The sequence below is a fragment of the Monodon monoceros genome, unplaced genomic scaffold, assembly GCF_005190385.1.
Source record: "Monodon monoceros isolate NGI ecotype Baffin Bay Population unplaced genomic scaffold, NGI_Narwhal_1 Super_Scaffold_14, whole genome shotgun sequence".
Classification (NCBI taxonomy): Eukaryota; Metazoa; Chordata; class Mammalia; order Artiodactyla; family Monodontidae; genus Monodon; species Monodon monoceros.
The window spans coordinates 74,743,068-74,764,121 of record NW_021703770.1 but is presented as its reverse complement, the minus strand read 5'-3'; the positions used below and the strand labels follow the sequence as shown (position 1 = coordinate 74,764,121).

General features: G+C 38.5%; 1 protein-coding gene across 1 annotated transcript in view; it reads left to right on the top strand.

The window, feature by feature from the left end:
- The window catches only part of SNTG1 (syntrophin gamma 1), a 327,320-nt gene that overhangs the window by 190,938 nt on the left and 115,328 nt on the right, over positions 1-21,054 (top strand). Inside the window, exons 8-10 of the mRNA XM_029222453.1 lie at positions 12,681-12,783; positions 17,823-17,905; positions 19,752-19,882. Of these exons, the coding sequence (XP_029078286.1) occupies positions 12,681-12,783; positions 17,823-17,905; positions 19,752-19,882 (317 nt within the window). The remainder of the gene's footprint in view (positions 1-12,680; positions 12,784-17,822; positions 17,906-19,751; positions 19,883-21,054) is intronic.

The window sequence follows — 21,054 nt, the reverse complement described above, 5'->3', positions numbered from 1 at the left end:
TCTATTTTTCTTTGGAGAAGTTCAGTAAATGTTTGTTGATTAGGATAATAAATTGCATGAGGAAAAGTTATAAAAATAGATGGATTCCTAACAATGGAGGCTATAAAATAGTAAGACCTTAATCTAACTGAGGAAAGAACACATGTCAAACATCTGGAAATAGAACATTACACCTTGTTTTAACTCACCAGACTCAACTTCACAAACCCTTGCATCGAACATTCTTAAAGTCACTCACTCTGCACCAACCCCCTGCAGCCTGCCTTCACCCCACACACATCTATACTCACTCTGACTGTGGAGTCCAAGTTAGTTTGGCAAATATTATCATATTTTCCTTCCTTGAGGTCTTTTCCCACATGGACAAATGTAACTTTGGGCCACCCCATGGTCAGGTGTGTGCAGCCACCTTTGGGATGGATACAGCCGCTTTCCGTTCACTGACCTGAGATATCTTGAAAATATACAGGAGAGAAATACGTCTACATCCATTGCAGCAGTCAGAGCTGTAGTGCCTGGTTTACTTAAAGTTATTTACTGTTTACCTGGAGAGGCTCCCAGGCGAATGGACAAGTGCCAGACATTACAGCATCATAAAAAACCCAAGCAGTAAATGGAAACGACCTCTTAGTTATTAGCATGAAAATGATTGGATGAGGTGTACTCTTGGCATGAAAATGTTAACATAAAGTTACGAGAAAACATCTACAATATCTAAAGTGTTTCTTTCACGCTGGCTTGATGTTGAAGTTCTGGTCGAAGACGTTTTATATTCTTCATGGAAGTATGTTTTGATGATCAGATACAGAATATTTTGCGCAGTCTAAGAAAGATTAGGAATTTTTTTACTTTCACAACAGAAATCAGCCTGTATTTAACAATAAAAAAAATATTTCGTTGAGGAAATTACAGGTTGTGAAAATGAGGGAACACACAGTTGCTTTTAAAGTGATGTAGCTCAAATACTGTGTGAGAGACACAAAACCATGATTAGCATTATTTTTACTAACAAGTATTGGGTATCCAGTGTACATATCACATCTCTTGGATAAAACAATCATACTAGAAACTCTGTTTCTCCCTGTAAAGAGTTTATCCTTTAAAATGACAGCTCCCACAAAACAGAGCCCTAGTAGTTTGAAGGCGTACGATATAAGCTACCACACACAGCATACTATATAAGGCGCTATCAGTTGCTACTGAGAGACAATATATAACATTTGCTTTATTTTGAGATGTTTGTACTTTCTCCCTATTACTTACGCTCCATCACTTCGAGGAATGTAAAGTTTATGCTTATTGGGTAGCAAATAACTTTGACCACATCAAATGAAATTCAAAACCTATACTCTTTCCCTTCATTAAACCCACTGAGGTGACACGTGAAGGACAAGAGGCTGCACCAGGTCCTCCACTTTGTTACTCTGGACGTAACGTGATGAATCTTAGCAACCCTCCGAGATGTTTCCTCCTCAACGATATGTATCTCCCAGTTGCTTCACAAAGAGCTGGATGATTTGTTTGGGAGCTTCTTTGGCCAAGCAACGTCAAAGAGAAGGCATGCCTGATTATTCTTAACGGGGCCCTTGACAAGGCACAGCTGCTGTCAGCCAGCGCCATGGTTTCTGCCCAGCGATGAAATGACACGGTATTTCCGTGAACAGAAACCGTGCTGGGCCTAGAGTTCCAGCCCCACGCGGCACAGACACACTGACCGAGTCTCCCATTCATGAAGCCCGGGTGGGAACGGTCTACAGCATTGTTGGAGCGACGTCCCCGTCTGGTGATCTGATAGCTGCTGCCCCATCGGTCTCTTCTCCCTACCCGACCTGTGCTGGGCAGGTGCTCTGTCTGGGGACCTGGCTGCCCAGGTTGCTATGACGACAGAGAAATAATAGATGCGGAAGTAAGAGCAGCTTTTCTCCTCCTCTCATTACTGACAAATGTGAACTGTTATTCTGCTCAGGACTTCAAATATAACTAAGGCGGGTGGAGTGAGGAAAGGGGGGTTTCGACGACACGGGTCTCGGGCAGGGAGCCCGGCATTCCTCACCACCTGCCTTTCAAAGGAAATGCTGGGGAGAATTACAGTCAGTAGTTTTCTCCAACACTGTTTCATTTGAAAGTACACTTTGCGAGCTCACATGCCCTCAGTGAACCCTCATTCTTCTAAAATCTCTAACTGAACATAAACCATTTCAATTTTATGACTCAAGATTTCTGAAATTGGCATTCATTTACTTGAGTTTATTTAAAGAGGTAGAGCTTAAAGTCCCTGTTAACTCAACCATTGTTCTGGGGTCACACAAGATACGCAAAATTCCGGACGGCCTCTGACACGATGCAGTTTTAAGACAAGACAGGCACCAAACTATGTTTAACATCTTGTCATGATCAGCTTACCCTTTCCCTGAAGTGTCTTTAGGTTGAGACAATGCTGCATGTGGGCTGGAGAGGAACGGGGTGAGCATGAGGTCTGAGCCTGAAGCTAAGTGACTGACACAGAGACTCCCAGACAGTCTTTTTCGTTTTCTGTTTTTGTCATTCAGGTAGCAGGTGGCAGGAGTGTCCTCTGGGACTCCTTTGAAAAGAAATAGGGTTCAAAGTAGAAGAGGAGACTTGAGAGAAGTTCGAGGTGACAAAATAAAAAGACAATAAGTTTATACTTTTGCTAAGGGCCATCCTTACATATTCTCCGTAATTTCCATATGAGTAAGATGGGGACATACACAACTTCCAGACAAGGTGCATGCATCTCATAAAGTGATAAATATCTTAATGGCTTTTATAATTGTCCTGTCTCCACCGTTTTTATGCGTGATAGCTTTCTCTGAAGACTGAAATTTGAAGTAATTATGAAGTAATAAAATGTATCTATTTTTTTCGTCGTGTATTTAGCAACATATAAGGCAGATTATTTTCTCCCTACTCATTTAACACATTATATTTGAGACACACATCTATTTTCAAGTATTCGAAATTACCAGACTCTCAGAGAAACCACTGTTTTCCTGTGGCAGGACAGCTGTGTTTCTCCCCCTGCAAACGTCAGTTGCCAAGGAAATGCTGGCAGAGCCAGCCTGGTGGCCCTGCAATGCTGCAAATGATATCCAAGTATTTATGCATCGCGGGGGGAGTGGCATCTAAAATTCAAAGTTACGTATTTAAATGACTCACGCAGTAGAATGAGATGAAAGACTATGGGAAGAAACAGCACCACAAGTAGTTCTACAGTATTTACTCCTTTGTCCTGTGTTGTGCAAACACGTTGTGATAATGTGTCTAAACAAATACTTAGCAACCGTGTGTGCTGCAGCTACAGATCCAATGTGGGTGATACCGCGTCTCGCTTTGGTTTTCACGTCTTGACAATTCATTTTGTACGAGATGATCTTATACAGAATTCTATAAAAATAAGGAAACGTGTTATGATTTCTCTCCTTTCCTTCAAGAATTCCACTTAAATCTGGTGCACTGTTTGCAAACTAGACATCCATGTAGCTGTGGTTAAGCTTGTGGATTTAGAATAAATATGTGCGTTACTTGAGTCTAATGTGATTGTAGGAAATGTTATCATTTGTATGGGACATTATTTTTAAACATTCTGGTTTTTCTTGGATGACTATGAAGATGTTCTGTACTTCACTTGTCTGCCTCAAGTATATCATAACCACGTCCTATAAGAAATATGCTCCGTATTTTTACCCTGGAATGGATGTCTTTTCTCCCCATTCCTCCAAGATTCGAACTGAACGTATGTTAATATGCAGTGACTGCATTTTATAAACTTAGCTTTCTATCATCTAAGGAAGGCGGGGGCCATTCAAACAAAGGTCTGACTTAATGAAACATTTTAAGGCCTCAGTAAACGTTTGATTACACTCGGTGTGGTAAGTGGACCTTTGCTCATCTGAAAAGTCGCTGATGCCCTCCACGGTGTGACCAGCGAGAGAAGTGTGGGCGCAGAGGCACAGCTGCTGAGACCTTCGCGTTGCGGGCAGGTTCGGCCCACGCGTGCGTTTGTTCTTATCCTGCTGAGCAGTGGGGGAGGGTGCAGAGCGTCGGTGGCAACAGCGTTGCGTTGCCAGCAGACTGTGACGCCCGCTGTTGCTGGGCAGATTTGGGTCTGAGTGATTTCCACACGCTCTCCACTTTTTAACACCTTCCTCATCTCTTTCTGCTCCTTTTAATCCATTGTAGGCATCTGTCTTCTCACTGATGATTGTCTGTAGAACTAACAGGCTTTATCCTCCTCCTGTCAACACTGCACCTGCTATATCACATGTGTGGTGTTTGAACGCGTTAGATGCTCGATGTACGTCTGTGCATAAACCGAAATTCTGTACTCATCTGTCCCGATGCACAAGAAAGTACTTTAAGCAAATGCAGTCTCCGCAATTTAGAAGGAAGCCACTGACGCCTGGGAGACTCTCTCCCAGCACCTTCTCAGACCCGGGCGGCATGGTGGTGGGCAGAGCTGGAGCCCACAGGTAAAGGGACAGGTGGGCTCTGACACATGGTGAACAGCTGCTCCAGGTCTCTGTGAGAGTCAGAAATGCTTCCTAAGGAATTGTTTAAGCTTTACCATTAACCTTTTTGGGCAGTGGCCCAGTTGGAAGAAGGGGGAACTCCCTTACTCATGTAGTTTTACTTCCCAGTCTGTCATATATCAGATGTTATGTTTGAGCAGGTCACTTCACTTTTGAATATTTTCAAATTCTCATTCGTAAATTAAAAGCTGATAACTTTTGCCTTGTTCTCGTCACAGGCTTTATTTTATAAACTGAAGGCGGCACTATAGCTGGCACACGTGGTAACACGTTATTCATTTATATCAACGTGAATCATACAACGGAATGTAAGACTTTTAGCAAAAGCTAATTAACGAACCAAAATAATTTCTTAGACAACATGGCCCAATATTCGGGAGAGAGAATATAGTCAAAATGAATTATTGTCGGGGTATTTTAACAATGTTGTGTCACGTGTCGTTGTCATGTCTGACGGTGTGGTGTTTAAAGAGCCGTTGAGTGTGCCCATTGGCTGGGAGTGATGGAGAAGGTCAGGACGGGATGGGGGACGCCTGCTCTGCTCAGCCAGCTGTTAGGCTGTTGGTCTGGTTTTGTTCCTGTGGTTTAAAGAGTAATCTACATTCAGTGAGATGCAAGATTCAAGCTTATTATTCTTCCTGTTTCTGTCCAGTAAAGAGTACACAGAGTCCTCTATACACTTTCTTACAACATTATTCTCGTAGTATTATTAACACTTAACTATTCAATCCATTCGGATTTATCGTTAGTGTATCCCCAGCTGTGCTCGCACCATTTATGATACCAGTCCTTTTAACACTACGTTTAAAAAAAAAAAGACACTGTATCATGTATTACAAGTTCAAATACATTAAGATCTATTTTGGAGGTTCTATCCATTTCTACTGATGAATTTGTCCATTTGAATATTAATACATTGATTTGATTATAGGATTTAACAGCATATTCAGGGATTGATAACTTCTCCCAATTCCTACTACTCTTCTTTTTAAAGTATTTCTCAGATGTTCTGGGGGACATTTTAAAACTTTCTGTTGACTTAGTTTGTTTTTATTGAAAACTTCACCAAGTATATGGCATATCGTTGTTAAGAGCTTAGATTTTATTTTGTGTCCTTCAATAAGAATTTACAATTTCTTTAAAGCAATCTATGACAATTAGTTAAATTTCTAAAGATTTTATAGGATTCTCCCCCAGATTTTTAATAACTTTCCTGGTGTTTATTGCTATCATAGGAAAAAGGGTATTTTTATGTTACAGTAATCTTATGTGAAGCTACATTATCTTTTAAATTCCAATTAGCATTTTAGGGGAGTATACTTGGAGTCTGCAATTATATTTTTAATAAAAAAATTGTATTTTCTTAATAGTTATAAAATTAATTCCATTTTCTTATTTTACTTTATAAGTAAAACTCATCAAGATTTTTGAAAACTAATGGGCATCTTTATCCAGTACCTGATTTTGATTAACATGGTTTCCTTGTTTTAACATTTAGGATAATTTTTACTGCTTTTTAAAATTGACTTTATTAATTTTATTCTTTCAAAAATATTTAATGAAGGCTTTTTGTGAGCCAGGTGCCATCTCCGGCTCTTTGACTACATCTGAGAACAAGATACAGCTTGCTGCCCTGGTGTGGAACCCAGCTTCATGGGGCAGAGACAAATGACAGCATATTAGACACAGTGTGTCAGCACAGTGCATGTGGGTAGGAAGGTGCTGACAGGCTATGAAATGACAGGTAGTGCAGGTGAACAAAGACAGAGGTATGTGGAGAGCTATCATTTGTAAAAGGTTGGTGAATGTAGGACTCATTGGGGTAACTTTTGATCAAAGAGTAGAAGGAGGTGAGGGTGTAAGCCACACAAGTATTTAGGGGACGACCGTGCTGGGCTCAGGGAACAGCCAGGCATATACAAGAAGCATCGTAAGGTTTTCTTCTATTCCTATTTTCCTTAGAGTTTTTATTAGGAATTGCAGCTCAGTTTGACCAAATGTCCTCTCAGAGTCTCTAAGGGAGGGGAAAAATCTCTCTCTCTCTCTCTCTATCATCTCTGTATATCTCAATAGATCTATGTATCAGTAGATAATGTATGTATATTTAACTTGATGAAAGTAATTACTTCGATAATAACATCTGATATTTATCCAGGCTTGCTGTTTTGAAATAAAACCTACTCAGTCATAGTTCATTTTCTTTTGTCACTTGTTGGAGTCTATATGCTAACAGTGTGTTTAGAATGATAACATCTGTATTCATATTAATAATGGTCACGTTTTCTCTTCATAAAATTTCTTATTAATTTTCATTTTAGTTTGATTTAATAACATGAATTAAAGCAACTTCAATAATTTTATGCTGGAATAATTACTTCTTAAAGAATTAGGTAAAACTTAGTTTTGAACCCATCTGGTCCTGATGTCTTTTTAAAAGTAAACTTTTTACCTATTTAAAAATTTAATTTAACCTGCCTAATAGAACATAAAACTAGTCAGTTGGCACACAGCAGTAAGAAAATACAGTAAAATATTACTTGTATCATTGAAGAAATCATCTTGGAATTAAAGCAAATGCTGAAATAGTGCTACTGTAGCGTGTGCAGTAGCTAACCATGCATTCTGCTTGTTGAGTTAAAGTTCACCGTATCTAGAAGGTGACATTTCACCCGCTGTTATTACACAGAATCTTATTTTAATGAGGTCTTTGAAAGTGATGGGATCTTTAGTCATAGCTTTAAGTATCACAGTAAAAATGGATCACATGTTCTACATAATCTTGCCTCACTAAAGTAAATGGTTCTCTTCCATGTTGAAATTCATTGATATATTATCATTACTATATCCTGATTATTAGAGCTGACATTTGTTATTCAGTCAACCTTCATTCTTATTTGTAATATTTACCAAAATTGAAAAATTACTGCATACTTGAATACTACTTTAAGCTGAAACTTTAGGAATTCAGGAGTGTTAAATATTTGGTAGTTCTTTTTTAAACATACACCTATGTATACATTTTTGCTGTGACTTTTTATTTTACAACATAACATTCAGACTTGAAGTGCCTATTGAAAGGATCCTACTGTACTTATCTATGTACATGGAATGTTTTTCACAAATTAAAATGCAGGAAGGGTGGTGAAATGAATGAATGTGTGAAATGGGAATGTCACGTTGCCTTTTTCTCCAGCTGTTATGTCCCCAACAATCCTAACCCTCATCCCTTATTCCATCTATTTTTAGCTTTTCCAGCACAGTTCTGTGTCACTTGGTGGTAGCAATTGAAGGTGAGAATGTCTAAATTATCCCCAATTCCTTTCTTATTTTGCATCGATTCCTCCAAATTCTACATGATACTTGATTTCCCACAATTGATTCACCCACCACTTCCAATGGTGATGCGATTTTCCTAGGTACAGTTCTATACCTTATTTTCCAGCTGGATAATTTCTGCTGTTACACTTGATTCACTATCCAACCAACAGCACCAGGGCTTGTGGACATTACAGACTCTGTCCTCGATTGGACGTCTCTCTCTTATGAAGACCCTGTCTCCTGCCCTGAAAACTGGCACCACGCTGCCCCACCTGCCATCTGTAGGTGTGAAAGTGTACCCCTGTCCTCACACCACAGAGGGGGTCGTGTGCCCCTGCCTCCAACGCTCCACAGATTCCTCTGAAAACCTAACCATGGATGTAGAGTGACAGGGGCCAGAGAACCCAACCCCATTCAGGAAGGCCTTACAATTACAGTTTCACCTCAAACTCTTATGCTGTAATAATATATGGAATAAGTAAATTCTTTCTTCCCCACAATTAATATGAATGAAAAATGATTACACAATGAAATGCTTTGTTTACTCAGTGTTCACAGGTGATCACCATGTCAACATGAATAGTAAAGCTTGATATATTATCTAGTGTTAGCGTAGTTGTTTTGTCTGAAAAACAGTTTGTTTAAAATCATTCCTCAAAGTCACGTTCAGTTTCCTTTCCTGCCAGAGGTCAAGACTTTAAGGAAATTATTTACTGCAGGTAACATGTCAAGAGGGACGAGTCCAAAGTCAAAGTGAAATTCTAGGTAACCGCTTTGCAACGCGGCCGTCAGTGAGTTGCAATGTTTATCTTCCCCTCTGGAGATCTGAATCTTGTCTGGCTGTTCTGACATCATGCTGGGCTAAGAGCTGAGGTCTTCACAAGCTGTCTCAGTGCTCGTTTGCCACTGAAGATGTGTGTGTGTGTGTGCGTTTCCTAATGTGTGCTTCAGGCAGGTCCAGGCAAATCAGAAGTCTCTATTTTCATCAGTTAAAAACAATAGCCAAGGTTGGAGAGGAAGAGGGATGAGTAGGCAGAGCGTAGAGGGTTTTAGCATTTAGCGAAAATGCTCTATGACTCGCTGATGGTGGATACATGTTCGAACGCACAGAATGCTCAGCACCAAGAGTGAAGCCTGACGCAGGCCGCGCACTCTGGGTGATGTTGCCGTGTCGACGTAGGTTCGTAAGTTGTAACAAAGGTCCCACTCAGCGGGGGCATGTTGATCATCGGGGAGACTGTGCATCTGTGGGACGGGGGTCTAGGGGAAATCTCTGTACTTTCCCCTCAATTTTGCTATGAACCTAAGACTACCCTACAAAAATAAATTCTTTAAAAATGAAAATATAAAATAACCCCCAGCTATGAGCACTTTTGACTTCATAGCAAAGCAGTGGCAGACAGCTAAATTCCTCTTTAGAGTCTCATAGAAGATAGGGTGGCCCCAACAGTATGGAGGAAGGACAGAGACCACAGAAGGATTTTATGAAGTTTCCCTTCTAACAGACGAATGGAGCTTAAGAATATTCAGTTCACGGACTGAGCTGTTAGCTTGTTCTGGTTTAACAGAGTCAGCCTATAAATATCCCCTTTAATGCCACTTCCCTTTTCTGTTTTCACTGATTGCCCTTTTTTACCAATCTCTGTCCCTTTGCTCACGTACTCACCCAAGGCAATGTGAGAGCATAACTGTGCTGATACATTATCTGATGAAAATGCACACTTGATTTGCACTATAAAATGTGAATGAACATGAAGAAGACGATTGGATTGGTGCTGATTTCTGATTTTTCAGGAAGATGACATTCATCATTATTCATGATGTGGAACCTACATTTTCCAACCTGACAGTATCAGGCCAATGAAATATGCATCCAAGGCATAGTAGGAAGCCTGAAAAAAATTAAAAACACATTGTGTCAATCCTGGTCACTGAAAAGATGGATATTTCTGCATTAAGAAATGTGTATGTGTCAAGGACTTGAAGTTATGCTTATCCAGAAAGATACCCATAATTAGCCATTTATTAAAAACAAAGTAAAATAAAGTTCTCTCTCTAGGGTAAGATTTTATAATTTTTAAAAAGTTTTTATTTTTCTCAGTTACACTTGACCAAAACTTCAAGATTGAAGTATACAAATGTAAAGCTTTAAAAGAAAACAGTTGCCCGTTGCCCATTTCGGAGGTAACTATATTTAACTTATACATTTCTACTTTATTCTCTTATTTACACTTGAGGTGCTTGTAATGTTATTTTTTATTTAATGCTAGACATTATCTATTGCACGCTTAAGATGGAATGTGAGTATTTAGCCATTGCATTCCACTGTCCCATGTATTTCACTAACACACTCCCAGTGCACTTGCATAATAATGATTATATAAATATTAAATGTCACTTGGAAACAAGCCAAGTTCATAAATGCATACTAAGCTAAAAACTAAAGAAAAAAAATGGGGACTTTGCATGGGATTGCCTTGAATATGGAAAAGCAGGAGAGAAATGATTTCCTCACAGTGTTATGTCTGGGGATCCGTGACATAGCATCTCCCTCATTTATTTAACAATGTTGTATTTGTTTGTTGAAATTAAATCAAAACCAGTTGATCTTTGTATATTACTTTGTATATATGCTATTCCATACTAAACTCACTTAATAACTCACCTGGTAATGTCTCATGTAATAGCGTCCATAGGCTGTTAAGGATTTTCTGTGTTCAAAATCACATTACCTCTGAATAATGTCCGTTTCATTTCTTCTTTCAATTTTTATGATTTTTATTAGCTCTTTTCTTGCCTTATTTCAGTAAGAACTGAAGAAAAATTAAGTAGAAATGAAATTGGTGGACATTCTTGCCTCAGTTCTGATCTCAAAGAGAAATGTTTCAATAATTCATAGTTAATGCTATGATGCTTCTCATACATTTGTGTGTACTCTTTATAATATGAGGGATACTCCTCTGTATACTCAGTTTTCTATGAGCTTTTATCAAATGAATGTAATCAAATGCTTCTTTGTATCTATTAAAATAATTATATAATTTCCTTCATTTAAAAAATTGTCTCCTTTTAACGTGATGAAATATATTGTTTTCATGTGTGTGTCTGTATCTTCTCTGTTGCTCAGACTGGGCTAATTTTATTGTTCTGTCCTCAAGTTTACTGATTCTATCTTCTGTCAGTCTATCACCAGGCTAATCCAGCAAGGTTATTTATGTTATTGTATTTTTTAGTTCTATAATTTCATTTCCTTTTTATAATTTGTATTTCTTTCCTGAGATGTTGTAATTTTTCATTTGGTTCAAGATAATTTTTAATTTCTTGCTGAAATATTTTTAAGGTGGTTTTAAAACCCTTGTCAGATGATTCCGGTATGTAATTCATCTAGTTTGTGTTACTTGATTATCTTTCCTCATTCAAATTAGGATTTTCCTGGGTCTTGGTGTGACATATTATTTTAATCCTGGCCATTTTGCTTATTTGTTAAGAGTCTCTGGTTCTTATTTACTTATTTTTCTTTTTAGCAAGAACTCACTGTTTAGCACACAGGTCCTCGCCTAATTCTGTGGGCTGTGGTTCCACTGACAATATGACATTTAGAACCATTTTGGTGCTAGTTGGGTCTGATTGATTCATCTGCGTCATCAGGCTCCCCCCACCCTGCCCGCCACCCCGTTCCCTGATGGTGCTAGAGGAGGGGAAGGGGCTTCCCCAGGTCGGGTCGCTGCTGCCACTAAGTGGATAAAGGGATGCTTCACCTAGCAGTGGGTGGACCACCCCTCTGTTGGGAAAGATCTGTGCTCTTCCTCCAGGCCTGGGAGCCCTAATCGGTTTTTTTTCTCTCTACCTTTCAGAGTTCTACTTGGTTGTGTCTGGCACTTTTTTCAGTGTTTTAGTTGTACTTGTTTGGGAGAGAGAACTTTATGCCACCTTGTAGGGACCAGAAATCATTCTAAACCATTTTGATAGTCAATTCTTTAATGACTTTATGGTGAGCATTTTTCTATGTGTTTAATAAATTATGTCCCCATGTTTATTAATTGCTTCTTCACTAATTATTCTTCATTCTTCTCTTAGTTTATGTGAGTTTTTAAATTATATATATATATACTTATATATTTTCCAGGTATGTTTGCTATAAATAATCCTCAGCTTTCTGAACTTCTTTTAATACTGCTTACATTTGTTGTGGTACAATATTTTGAGAAATTATCCATTATTTAACTGGTAGAAATAGACCTAGTAATTCTATAATTTAGGGAGTTGAGAGTTATTGATAATAGCTGTCTCCATCATTATTCTAAATTTTCAGGGAAAGGAAAAGAAAATATACAATGATATAGTGGGAAAATAATAACCATTTAGTTTTTGCAAAAGTGTTTGAGTGAATTGGAACAACTTTAATTAGAATTAGCACGCAGGGTAATTTATTCATAGATCTCCAAATAGTGCATCATGGATGCTCAATAAATATTTAGTAAATGAATAAATATAGTGGTTCGAGCACTACATCTTTCTGTAGACCTAACATAGACCATAAACTCACGAGAGCCTTGATAAATGTGAATGGAGGATGATGACATCATGAGTGAACAGGGACCGCAGGATCATGGGAAGAGGAAGGATGTGGATGGCTGCATTCCTTCAGTGTTAGATCTTTCATCCCCTCCATCTGCCATAAAATGTTTCTGGCCACTAGAGAAAACTGTGAGACGTGGAAAAGACAACCCATTATTTCAAGGGTTTTCAATCGTACAAAAGTTTTTGCCAGCGTACTGATAATGGTATCATTTTTATTATGTTTTATGTTAGGTTCAGGTTCTTCGGAATGCCGGAGAAGAAGTGACCCTGACGGTCTCATTTTTTAAAAGAGCACCTGCTTTCCTCAAACTCCCACTGAACGAAGATTGTGCATGTAAGCATTTATGAAGATTAGGTAAAGTGCTCCCGTCACATTTACTTTCTAAGCCATTGTTTCCTGGCAGTAATTTATTTTTAAAGTTGGGATTCCTGCCTGAATGCAAACAGTTTTCTTTAATATCACAAAGCATTCAATTAACCCTTCTCCAAAGGGAATAGCTGTTGTTTGTGTTTCAGAATGTATTCACGTTTAGTTATTTTCCAACCTATAACTGGGGAAATATTATTTACTTTAAAAATAAATGTCATATCAAACATATACATTTTGTATCTCTATTAAAATTTCATTCATATTGTTTGATGAATATATATTCTCTAAGTAGAAAACAATATTCTCTTATTTGGCTACTGAACTTACTAAATAAGCATTTACACTTCATTTGTCCTGATGAGAATAGGGAGATTGCAGGAAGCCCCCGTCTCTGTGGAAATGTAATAATTTTCATAAGAGCTACTTAAAACTTTCTGTATCTATTTTCATATTATGAAATGAAATGCATATTATAGTTTTTGCTAAAAGCGAAGAAGAATTATTTTTAACTGAGGCATAGTTTACATGAACTGAAATGCAAAGATCCTCAATGCTTAGTGGGATCAGCTCTGACAAACACGCACATTTGCTTAAGCCACATCCCTTTAGATCACAGAACGGTTCTGCTGTGCCTCTTCCAGTAAATAACATTCCCAGAAACAGCTACTGACTTAATTTCTTGTCATCAAGTATTAATGTAATCAAACTGTATTTATTCTTTTATGTCTGCTTCTTTCATTATGAACCGTCTCGTGTTAACATATTTCAGGAGTTTATTTATTTACATTGCTGTATAGTATTCTACCGTATGAGTGTAGTAAAGTTTGGTAATGCATTCTTCTGCTGAGAGACAGCAGAACTGTTTCTGGTATTTTGCTATTGTAAATAAAGCTGCTACAAACATTCTCGTACAAGCCTTCTGGAAGTCATAGTATTTTATGTCACTACTCTAAGTACCTAGGAGTGGAATTGCTGAGTCACAAGACGGATGTGTAATCAACTTGCTAACAAACTGCCAAATACATTTCTAAGGTGGGCGTGTATTTACAAACCCCCCACTGTCCACTCCAGTGGTGGATGAGGGAGGTCTGGCTGCTCTCCATTAATTCCAATATTTGATGGTCAAAAATTTCTTTAGCTATTCTCTTGAGTGTGTAGTGGTACCGAATTGTAGTTTTAATTTGCATTTCCCTGAAGACTAATGATGATTAGCTCCTGTGCTATTTGCATATTTTATTATCTATTTGCATATGTTATTTTGTAATGTGTCTGCTCACATCTTTTCCCCATTTTTCTGTTGGTATGCCTTTATATTATCACACTGAAGGAGTCGATAAGCCTGTTTATAGTAAGCTTTTTGTTAGCTATATGTGTTACAAACATTCTGTGCACGACTGTCTTTTTTACCTAAACGTGTGTCAAGTTTGCACAACTTTTTGATTTTGATAAGGTCTAATTTACCATTTTGTTGTTGTTGTTTTCGTTGTATATGCTTTTGGTTTTCTGCATCTTTTCTAAGAAATATTTGCCTACCCCAAGGTTGCAAGGATATCTGCCTACACTTTTGCAAGCAGCTTTATAGCATTGACTTTTATGTTTAAGTTTATAATCTATCTTATATTAGTAACATTTTGGTTCCGAGGTAGGAATCAAGAATGAAGGAATCACTATCTTATTTCCACTAATGTATACGTCTGTTCTTTCACCAAAACCACACTGTTGATTATTGCAGCTTTATAATACTTTAAAAAGTCACCTAGGATAGGTTCTTCAACTTTGTGATACTTCAAGATCATTTGGCTATTCTAGATTCTTGGCATTACTGCATCCATTTTAAAATAGCACATCAATTTCTATTTAAAAAACTAGTATGATTTGGAATGTGACTGAATTTATAGACAATTAATATAATTAACACCTTAACAATTTTAAACCTTTCATTCCACAAACATATCTTTCCATTTATTTATATTTTAATTTTTCTCATCAATATTTTAATGTTTCCAGTGGGAAAATATTGCATATCTTACATTAAATTTATTTTAAGCATTTTATGTTTTTGTTTTATTGTAAATAATATTTTAAAGATTTAATTTTCTAAAAAAAAAAAAAGATTTAATTTTCTAATTATCTGTTGCTAACACATAGAAACAATAACACATCACATTTTTATATATCAACATTCTGCAGCATAGTTTAATTTTCTTATTAACCAGTAAGATTTTTGTACTTTCTCTAAATTTTTCTACATATAAAGTTATGTCATCTGCAAATAATGTTTTGCTTGTTTCTTTCCAAGCTGTATTTCTTTTAATTCCTTTCTTTGCGGGGGAGGGGCGGGTCATCTATTGCAACAGCTCCGGCCTCTTGTAAAATGCTGAGTGAAGTGCTGAGTGCAGACGTCCTTCTCCTGCTCAGGATATTAGTGGGAAATCTTCCAGTTTTTTACCATTAAGTGTGGCATCAGCTGTGGGTGTTCATAGATGCCCTTTATTAGAATAGAATAGAGGTGCCTTTATATTACTGGGTTCCTGAGGATTTTTCTTTTCCTTTCTTTTTTTTAATAGAAGTTAACGTTGAGTTGTGTCAAATATTTTTCCATCCATTGAGATATTACATTTTTTCTTTTTTTTTATTCTGTTGATAGGGTGACTTTTTAAAAATTGATTTTGAATGCCAAATAAAGCTTGCTGCATTACTAGGATAAACATCATGGTCATGGCCTATTTTTTTATGTATATTACACGTTTTAATTTGCTAATGTATTGCTATTTTTAAAAAAAATCTATGTGCATTAAAGATTGCCAGATGTACTTTTCTTTTCCTGTAGTGTTTTAGTGGGATTTTGGTACCAGGGTTATTATGTCTTTGTATAAGTTGTGAAGTTGTAACTCCTATTTCCAGAGAGAAATTGTTTAACAGAGATCATATCTCTTTCTTAAATGATGGAATAAATTCACCAGAGAAGCAATCTGATCCTAGAATTATCATTTTTGTTTTGTATGAATTAATTTCTTAAATGGATATAGGACTTTTTTGATATTCTCTTTTCTTCTTTTGTAAATTTGGGTTAGATTTTTTTCAATATTTTTGTTCATTTCAACTAAGTTGTCAATCTTTGCATGAAGTTATTCATCATATCTTTTCATTATCCTTTTAATATCTGTTGATTTGCAGTAATGCCTCCTCCTTCAGTCCTGATACTTATAATTTATATTTTCTCTCTTTTACTAGATCGTTTTTGCTATGGGTTTTATTAATCGTTCCAAAGGACCCATTTTTGTCTTGGTTAGTTCTGTGGTATTTTCAGTGTGCTGTTTCATTGCTTTTCACTTTTATTTTTATTATTTTCTGTCTTCTGTTTACTTTGTTTGCTCTTCCACTTCTAACATCTTAAGACACAAGCATAGATCACTGAGTTTACATCTGCCTTCTTTTTGTGCTATAGTTAAGTCTTTAAATTCCAAAGGACTGCTGTCAATGCATTACAGAATTTGATATGCTATGTTTTCATTTTATTCAGTTCAAAATGCATATGAGTTTTAAAGTAATATGTGTGTCCATTAAAAATATTGTCTCATAAGAGAGAAATGCAGAGAAAACATCAAAAGAAAAAATACAAAGTATGAACTTCTTAAGATTTAAAGAGTGTGAAAACTATATCTAGGCTAGTGTAGCAAAAAAGCCTGTTTCCCTTCTTAGCACCAGGAAAACTATAGAATTTCAAGGTCATAAAAGAGGAGAGCAGTGTCATTTTTGGGGTTTTTTTGAGCACGTCGGTTAATACATTAGGAGCGTAACCTGTAATGATGTTTGCATTTAAGCATTGTATGTCAAATAAAAATTGGGAATCAATTACATTAATAGATCATATTTATCTACATTAACAGCTCCAAAAATATAATGTTTACAGAAAAAGCAGTGAATCAGAAATCAAGAAATATGTATTTTAATCCTGACTGAAACAATTACTAAATTTTAAAATCTTAGAAAAATCACAAATCTTTAAGACATATATTATCATCTTTATTTTTTTTATACAGCAGGTTTTTATTAGTTATTTTATACATATTAAACACTCATCTTTAAAAAATAGACATTGGTAGGTTTCTCATGAGGATCTAATACGAAGTGTTTTAGTTGCAAATTCACAAAATTAAATAGTGTCAATGAGGGTGCTTCCAATTACAGTATATACCAAGAACAGTTGTAAAGACAGAGCACTTACAAACTTTTTTTGCATCATAGAGTGTTATGGTAAATAAACATGGGATTTGCTAGTAGATAAGACATGATATTAAATAGAATTGTGTAGCCAAACAAAGCCTTGCACCATTCTGAGTATGATTCATAAGAATAGGACACTTTGGATAATAAAATGAAATAGTATTTTTTATATGGTTGCATATTTCCCTTAATAAAACCTTAATATTTATGAAATCAAAGATAAATATTTAGACGTAGAGAATGGACTTGAGGACACGGGGTGGGGGAGGGATAAGCTGGGACGAAGTGAGAGAATGGCATGGACATAGATACACTACCAAACGAAAAACAGATAGCTAGTGGGAAGCAGCCGCATAGCACAGGGAGATCAGCTCAGTGCTTTGTGACCACCTAGAGGGGTGGGATACGGAGGGTGGGAGGGAGACGCAAGAGGGAAGGGATATGGGGCTATATGTGTACGTATAGCTGATTCACTTTGTTATAAAGCAGAAACTAACACACACATTGTAAAGCAATTATACTCCAATAAAGTTGTTAAAAATAAATAAACAGAAAAGAAAAGAAAAATATTTGCAGGTCTCTTTTGGGGCCACTTTAGGTTTTAATTTTTATTTTTGTTTACTTGCAAAACTCTGGCTTTGATATAAGTGAAATACAGATTTATTTTACTACCTGGCTTACCTGATACCACTGAGTATACTGAAGTACGCAGTGTAGAAGGTGTCCATGTAGAACAAGTGGGCTTCTAACCAACGATGCTGTGACTCTTCCCGCAGGTGCACCGAGTGACCAGAGCAGTGGCACCTCCTCTCCCCTCTGCGACAGTGGCTTACACCTCAACTATCATCCCAACAACACAGTAAGAGGCCCAGGGCACAGTCCCCATTAATGAGGAGGGCACCCAAGAAAAATATATGTAGTTAGAGTTTGCACAAGCTGGTCCAGGACCCGGTTTCTCTGATATAATTGAAATCCTCGGCTGCTTTATTTTTTGAGAATTAGGATAATTCAGGGAGGAGAAAAATAAGTAGGTCTGTTATATTTTCCCCTCTCAGGTCTGTATTAAGCCCTTTGTAAGCTCTAGAGACGACTTGGAGAGGTCACGTGTAAAATCATACAATCATTTTATAACATTGCATATTATATGTAATTTCATGTTCTAAATAATTTGACATAATTTTTATCATTTTTCTTTTGAAATTATTTAGCTAAAAGTAGCTATATAATTTGCCATATATTAGGATTGCTTAGCAATCTTCATGCACACCAGGGAATCAATATAAAGGGAGAAAATCTAACCTACACATTGTATAAAATGTGAGGAATATTAAACTATACATGTATTTAATAATTGATAAATTTGGCATGTTTGTTTTATAAAGTGTCCATTATTATTTTCCACCTGTACTTTGGAGTAAACAGGTTTCTTTTTCTTTTATAAATATTTTGAAACTCCTTGTATTTCACCCTTCAAAACATGTACACATTCTAAAGACAAAATGATTCCCTCTGGTTAAATGTGAGACTAACAATTTCCCCTGTGCTCACAAACATGAAGAGAAGCAGAGCTCACTTTATGTAGAATTTTACCTTTCTGTTCCATGTATTAGGATGTATGTGACGTGGAGCTTCCTCTGACTTGTGTGGTTCACTGTCCATTGGAAATTCTTGAGCTCACTGTGGCATTTTACTCCAGAGTCCTCCTGTGGACATCTGCAGGTCTCCGTGGCCCTCACCGTGCAGCACTGCACAGCAGTAATCTCAGCTGAGTCCCACAGGCCTCCACGTCGTTTTCATTTGTTTGTTTTTTGCTCTGAAAGAGGAACCCTTGGCAACATCAAAGGTTATCTCTACAAGTATAAACCAGCCCCATCTGGGTGTACTTCACTGCCCTTCTCTTTTACTTTTGTTACCAGAGAAATAACTGTCACACAATAGTTAATACTTAAAATGCGGGATCTTCAGAAGATGGCAAGATCTGAGTGCCTTAATTTCCTGATGAGAGAACGAATATACACAACATCCGCTGAAAAACTCAAATGTTATTCAAAGATGTGTCTTTTGTATACATAAGGAAAAAAACTTAAGCTTTTTATGAAACTTAAAATATATGTAATTTTAAACCAGTAGTAGTTGTCTTAACATTGAAACAATATAAGAAAATACAGACATTTTATTGACATAAACATGAAATTAAAACAATGGACAAAGATTTCCTGAGTGTTTGAGGGCTGTTTTATGGGAATATTCATTCTACTCACAAATGCTTTTAAGTAAGTGATGAATCTCAAGCCCTTATAACAACGTTTAGTGCTTAGCAGATAGAAAATATTTGCTAATTGAACTGACTGGATTTTTGTCACCTACTAGTTCACTGTAATTACAGTTCTGCTCCATCTTTCTCATTCTTGAATGAATTCAGTCGTCGCTACTTTATTTCTTCTTCCTTCTCCTCTGCCCATTTTTCATGTTTTCACTACAATTCTTAATCTCAGTGATTCCCTCCTCCCTTTCTTATAGAATTCCATTAACAGCAAAATTAACAAATATACCTTTATTGCCAGTGAACAGGGATTTCCTGTGGTTTTCTATAAATGTCTTCTGATTATCTAAGGGTAAAATACCCCTCAGATGACAAGGGTGTGACATCAACACTGAAAACACAGAAACACAACAGCACTGCTGAACGTTTGTTGTCTTTTCAGGACACGCTGTCCTGCTCTTCGTGGCCCGCGTCCCCGGGCCTGAGGTGGGAAAAGCGGTGGTGTGACCTCAGGCTGATCCCTCTGCTGCATTCCCGGTTCTCCCAGTACGTGCCCGGGACAGACCTGAGTCGGTGAGTCATGTCAGCGGCCTCTGCTCGTCTGTTGATTGCATTTGAGACCTGGAGTGAGACTTGTAACCTGACATGCCTTACGGGTCTTACCTTCAGGTTTCTAAAAGTAGGAAGACCCGCAGAAGAATAGCGTAATGTAGTAAAACACACCTCACTGCAGGTGCTCGAGGCTTAGGTTTGGCTCAGTTCTCAGCCCTGCTGACCGAGCCCTGGTGACGGTCAGGTACCAGCTCCATCACCCCGTTGCCTCTGAGTCGGGGGTCAGCTCAGTGGCTGGCTCGGCTCTGCTGCCACCAGGGAGGGTGGGCGGCAGGGACCAGCGGCCACCGCTTCACCGCTGCCGGGCAGCGCTGAATGCTCAGCTCTCCACGGAGCTCGGCTGACGGAGGGCGGCGGAGGGAGCGGGGGCTGAGGGCAGTCGGCCGGCTCCCACCACCTCACCTCACCCCACCACCTCACCCCACCACCTCACCCCACCTGGGGGATGACGGGTGGGTTGGAGCCTGAGGTCCTGCTGGGCCAGAGCGGTCAGCATGGGAAGGGGGCAGAGGGCTGAGCAGCTCCATCTCGGGCCGCCTCACTCAGTCTAATGGCTGCAGGCGGGTAGGGAGCCTCAGCTCCCCGCTGGACCTCACGCTACCGGGACGGGGCGGGGGCTCAGAGCACTGCTTGGTTCACGCGGGTGGGGATGGGCAGGGCAGCTTGCCGCTCGACGCCTTGAACACCAGCAGGCAGGGACGGGAGGACAGGGCAAGACCAGCTGCTGCTCTGCCTGCTGGAACCCTGGGGGGGGAAGGGTGGCGGTGCCACTGACGTTGGGCCAGATTAGGGCAGGCCGCCAAAAAGGTGGAATGCTTCTAGCCCGCTGCTTTGCTAGCCTTTGCACTACGAGGACAGACGCTCCTGGAAGCACTTTCTTGTCTTGCTCTTGGTCATCCTGGATGGAGACCCCGGAGCACCCTGCCTAGGATACACGGGAGGCGACAGGGAAGTTCAGGAGACTGACGCCCAGTCACCTCTCAGCCTCACGGCCCCCGGCAATCGCCCTACCCTTCCTCCTTTCAGGAGCTGCCTGTGCTGGCCCTCGGGTCACGGTGAAGGTCCTTTAGTTGTATTAGGGAGCCCTTGGGAGGGGTGGGCTGCTCTCCGTTGCCCGGAATTGGAGGCTCACC